The sequence below is a fragment of the Opisthorchis viverrini genome (genome assembly GCF_000715545.1).
Source record: "Opisthorchis viverrini unplaced genomic scaffold opera_v5_400, whole genome shotgun sequence".
Taxonomy (NCBI): Eukaryota; Metazoa; Platyhelminthes; class Trematoda; order Opisthorchiida; family Opisthorchiidae; genus Opisthorchis; species Opisthorchis viverrini.
Genome location: NW_008752047.1, coordinates 1 through 5,841, shown reverse-complemented (window position 1 = coordinate 5,841; position 5,841 = coordinate 1). Strand labels below are relative to the sequence as shown.

Sequence of the window (5,841 nt, the reverse complement as noted above, 5' to 3'; positions counted from 1 at the left end):
GCGAGCGAGAGCGAAGCCTCGGACCAGGTAGTTCCACTCAAAATCCCATTGAGCCAGTAAACCATCTACCAATATTCGGACACGCATGGCATTTTCTTTTTCGGCGATCTTTGCCTCATGTTTGTGCTCGCCACTACCTCGTCTTTGATTCCTTTGTGTGCCTCTCCGTCGACTTGGCAATAATTTCAATAAAGCGCAGCTTATGCTCCCAATGTTCGTCTTATCCATTTCTGTTAGTTTACTTGGTAGATGTTTGTGGCCAACACCGTCACGTTGACTCTGAGGGATTTCGATGCATTCGCAATGTAATATCAGGGAACATGTGGATTAATACTTGTAGCAGCGTTCTCTATTTGAGACGAATTGTCAGATTAATTTTACACGCTCTCAGATGTCGTTTTCGTGGTCTTCCACACTGTCCTGATCAGGAGACGCCCACGGATTCGGTAGCTCAAATACTTTCTAGGATGTAGTCTTTCCTTTGGATGTAATCCGTGTACATTTATTCATCGCAATTTTGGGATATATTGCGCGTGATTCCTGGAGAGGACGCTCACATATTTCATGCAATATCTTCTGGGCAGTTTATTAGATGGCTTCAGCTCGAAAGTCTCGATATTTCCCTATCCAGTTTTGTCGCACCTGGAAAAGCCATATATACTCCTTCAACCGTGGACCTCATGAGTTCCGGGACAACACATTCCCCGTCTCCAACATCGGGTATACCTACCATGCATATTGGTATCATACCTGTCATATTGAGCTATCCCTGTACTGATAAGTAACTTGGGGTCAGCACGTCTAGTCAGCCTGGATTATTGTAACGGCTATTTAGAAGACGCTTCAAAGCAGGCAACGATTCGTCGTTCAAAACTTAGTCGAGGAAGACCGTGTATGGCACTCGGCGAATAGATCGTATCTGTTGATCCCATACTCATCGGTGGTAAATGCAATACGGGAGATTGTGTTTGCAATAGAATCGTGCAATCTTTTAATTGACACGGAGTTGTAACATGAATCTCTCAGTCAAACTTGGCGTTTATTTACCAGTGGAACACTGTCAAGCAAGTCAGATCACCCCAGAGTGCTCGAAACCTACCGAGTTAATAAAACTCCGCCAAATGGCAGTAGGCAAGCCGTCAAGCTTCCGCCAATAAAGCCAATTCCCGAGAGAACGCTCAAGCAGTCAATCAACTCAGCAACGGCCGATGAATATTCACGCACCCCACAGAACGACGATCGATGAGTTTCAGCGTTCACGTATTTCGTCGAAGCACGGTCGATGAGGACGTGCGATCACTAATCGCCCATCAGACAGACTAGATGAATATCAGAAATGCTCTCTAAATACCGCGAAGGCCTTGCAACATTTACACTCGCTGGTTCGCAGGAAAGCTGTTGTTTCCATGTTGGCAATTTTTTTCCTACGCGAAGGTACTGAGGCTGGGACAGCATTTGGTTACAACTGACACGAGAGAGTGATTTGAAAATGGATCCACACATTATTTATATTCCATCGAAAATTTTCTACTTTCACAAATTCAGAATAGTGCGAGTCAGGCAGTGATTTCAACGCTGTGCATGGCTAGTGAAACGAACTTCCATTATGAGGCCGATGATAGTAAGACTTACGATCCGTGGTTCAAACTTTCAGAAAATATTTTCAGTCTAACTGAAGCACAAGGATGATGCTCAGTGAGTGCGCAGTTCGCTCAGAAGACTTGGCAAAACGGAGCACACACGTTATTCCAAATCTACTCTGAGCTTTGGCGAAACCGTGCAGCGAATCTCAGGCATTTCCGCAAAGCGTTCACCTTTATGTAATATTCCCTATCGATGTATGAAATTAGCGAAAAAGGGTCTCAACAATACCGGTCAAATTAATCGTGCAAATTATTCAAGGAGACGGAACAGCATAGATATGTTTTCCATCACCGCCTTGAATATTTACCAGTGAGTCACAAAAATATGACGTGAAGTGTGATCCCAACAGTTAAGCCCTATTCATTCAAGCATTTCCCAATTTCATCAAGTCGAGTAAGTTCAACGCTGCGCATGACGATTGGCAACGAAGGAATAAATGGCTTCACTGACAGCATTTGATCAGAAAAACCCGAATACTTATTCGACTTATTCGCATTCGTTTCGTCTTCGTTTCGTCGTAGGGAATGGCTTAGTGGGGAAATCACACGCATCTGTATACTCACTCAATCTTACGTATTTCAGGTTGCCTTTGAAATACGTGCCTCATGTAATTCTTATCTATTCGCCTTTTGATCATGCATCCGTGTTGTCAGTTGGGGATTAGTGGACAAATTTGTGCCCTTTAATGCAGGGCTGGTGACCAAGACACCGATGTTCCTTTGTACGGTTCTAGTTTAGGAATTTGCAAATCAATATTTGGCCGCAAAAGCTTTACTCAGAAATTTTAAATTTTTGACACAACTACTACTTACTCAGTGGGTCTTGTAAAAATACGATTTCAATATCTCCCTCATGCAGAAACGGGTAAGAGGAATCCCCCCGGATTTCACCTGAAACTTCCCATTTATTTCATTGATTCCGATTTTACACCCACTATTCTTGTATTTGACTCAACCGAAACTGAACGGAAATGTGGTGGAAATTATCATCGAAAGATATCTATAATTAACCGGGGTTCACATTAGTACGTGGTTGATGTATTTGTGCATGCATCCCAAGGGTAAATACTGGGAAGAATGACTAGAGAAGAAGGAAGTATCAAAAAGACCACATACATTAGCAAATAATCGCCTATCATAAAATTTACAAAATTGACCAAGACAAACCTGTTTTCAGTTAATCAACTGCTCAAACAAAATGTTTACTGTGTTCCGTGAGGCAAGGCAAATAGCAGATTGTTGAATTTCTCACAACCATCTTGTAGGTCATGTTGACCTATTGTACGTGGTCAAAACGAGCCATGCAATGATGTCTCTCGGAGAATGAAGGATATATAAGGAGGCCGAGATTTGAAAAGCCATCTGGTACTTGTGAAGGAAAAGGCGATGAACCCTCGACGGTAAGCTACGCGTTTCCCGGTTCCTTCACTGTGCTAGCATATCACAAGTATAGGACGCCTCGCTCGCGCAACGCTGTATGCTTTTTAACTAATTCTTGACGCGTAACTCCTAAAATAAATTTGATAATCCTTCAAACTATTCCAAATTCTGACCTCCTTAAATATGTCTGCATTTCTACGATCATCCGCCTGTTATATGTTGAGTGTATTCAGTAGACAGTTTGCACTTGTTGGATGGGATTTTCTATCTATTTCAGGTTTCCGAAGTGCAGACCTCAATTACTGGTTTTGCTATTTACCGCTGGTAAGCTCACCATCATAGCTCACTCCGCTAGTTAATACCTTTTTCTGGGCTTGTTCATCGTTCTCCTAATGGGTCATACCATGAGCGCAGCTCAGTTTTGCCATGTATTTTGCTTGGAACATTTCAGGTCTGACATTTGTTGATGTTGCACACGTGGACAAACGCATAGTTGGTGGAACGAACGTAGTCCAAGGCACCTACACATGGGCAGTGAAATCAACTTATTTGTGGAGTGACCAGTCCATAAGTATATGTTCCGGTAGTATTTTGTCAAATAAATGGATACTAACGGCTGCTCACTGTTGTGTTCATCCACACCGTCAAGTTATTCGTTCGGTCATTGAAGCAGGGAACCCGAATGTGGCGGTAAGTTAGTTGTGGATAGAATCTCGTTCACTGTGGTGCCATTCCAAGCTAATCGTCTCTACTTCTAACCAATTTCTTGTAGGTTAATGCCATCACTGCTTACACGTAGGTTTATTTTGTAATCATTCGTATGTGCTACCGGTAAAAAGCCGTTATGATTGCACGTTGCGAGTATCTTTACAATGACTTTCCTTATGGCAAAATATCGCCAAGACACGCGCCAGTGGCGCATCAATCCCCAACGAAATGTCCACGATCACTCATGAATTCCCGATTTAGTTACACCGCCCACTGCACTCGGGTTTTGGTTGTCCATCTTTTTCTGTCTTCACAGTCAGTCAGGGATTGGTGATATGATGAAGGTTGTTCCCACTGTGCAATCGTAATGATATTCAATGCTCCGTTTAATGTTTCCATAGCTAAATATTTCCGCCTGGCTACACGCAGTATTCAAAACTCCCGGGTTATTTAATCTCTGTTGTGGGGACATGCCGTAGTAAATGTGTCCTCCCCTCCTTCGTTTTCCACAGTAATGCGGTTCCACCGAACATGCAAGTGGCACATTCGCCAACGTGTTACCCGCATGAAAACTATACTTTTGGAAACCGTGAGTCAAGATATCAGACTTCTAGGTTTTGTGGTGTTTTTTTCTAATATTCGAGTGTTGGTCGGTTGTAGTGCGGTGGGTTTCGGGATTGACCACAACGTGGCTATGAAGCATTCTTTCATTAGGTAGACCAGAACGGTATGTTTAGCAGCAAATCATGTTTCAAACCGTGTGGGGCGTTGTCGAGGCGCGGCGGATCGTTAGAAAGCCTGAATTTGAACGCTGGTACTGGCGGCCTGAACGAATATAGTTGTTACTATTTCCTCTAATCAGGGGCTTATTTTGGGGCAAAATAATTGATATCAAATACTCACCCTTTTTGAGGATTTCCCCGTCTGTTGGTTTCTGAAAAATAATGATGATTTATCAAAGAGTAGATAACAAACGAGTCTCTACTGTGTCATCGTTGTGTTAAGTAATGCGGAGACCCCAGGATGAGAGCCGATGTTGCCTCCTGGCTACCTACTCAGTCAACGAAACCGAAGAGCGCAAGACGTCAGCGACATTCCATGTCATGTGCGCCGGTCGAACATCCAAGGAGAGGGCAGGTTACTGAGAAATTGGATTACCATTATTCTGGGAATGATTGATAATCTAAGTATAGTTGTTTAACACTTGTTCCAAAAATGATATCAGGTTGTCTTGCTGGACTCTGCCCAGGATCAGTGCACGAAAATACGTTGAAAGTGAATTTAAACCACTAAACTCAAACGAAGCCAGTTAACGAGAGCAAGTAAAGATAATTCCCAGGATAATTCGTTTCAAAAATAATACATAAATCCAACCAAGCATACACATTAGTTCTTTCACCGAAAGAAGAAATTGTAAACAACACATTAAATGTTTGGTTGCTAAGTTTTTAGCGAGTGAGTGACTTCGTAATGTTCAGTCGTGATTCAGTCGCATTTGTTTATTTTTTCCAAGTTCCAATAAGAGCACGGTCGTATTAGTTTACATAGGTATTGGGATAGAAAATAAAGTTGCTACTCGCTGAACACCAGTGTGAACTGGTATTATGAATAGGCTGTAAATAGGGCTTTGGGTGAGATAACTTCAAAGAAACCATCACCGTCGGCCGAGTAATAAAAGAGCTGCTCGGAAAGAGAGAGGCAGTAGTGGATTATGCGGTCTAATACGCGAACCAATCAATCACCTGGAGTTTTTCTTTAGTGAACTGTATATCACTGTTTTAGACAAATGAAATTCCATCATTGTTAATCATGTACGCTTTCACTTTCTGAATTTCTTCTGAGTGTAGCTAAGGTATGTCAAGATGTAGGGCCGCAATCCATACCTATTCGTAAATTGATGCAATTCCGTAGGAGAGATGGATGTCTAACGAGCCGGTAGAACAGCATTCATTTCGTCTGATATGAAGGATACTTTGTGGTTACCGAAATGATTCCCGTGGTATTCATGTAAAGTAGCATAATGTTTCGTTAATTTCGACTGCAGAATTTGGTCCCATATGTCACCTGACCAAGCTGTATCTTGGGTTCATGCTCCCAACTCAGATGTCCT

At 42.5% G+C, this 5,841-nt stretch overlaps 1 protein-coding gene across 1 annotated transcript in view; it reads left to right on the top strand.

The window, feature by feature from the left end:
• The window catches only part of T265_15205 (hypothetical protein), a gene marked incomplete at both ends in the record, with an annotated part of 14,193 nt that extends 10,480 nt beyond the window's left edge, over positions 1-3,713 (top strand). The window contains 2 exons of the mRNA XM_009177058.1: positions 1,546-1,621; positions 3,475-3,713. Of these exons, the coding sequence (XP_009175322.1) occupies positions 1,546-1,621; positions 3,475-3,713 (315 nt within the window). The remainder of the gene's footprint in view (positions 1-1,545; positions 1,622-3,474) is intronic.
• Positions 3,714-5,841: the final 2,128 nt, after the last annotated feature.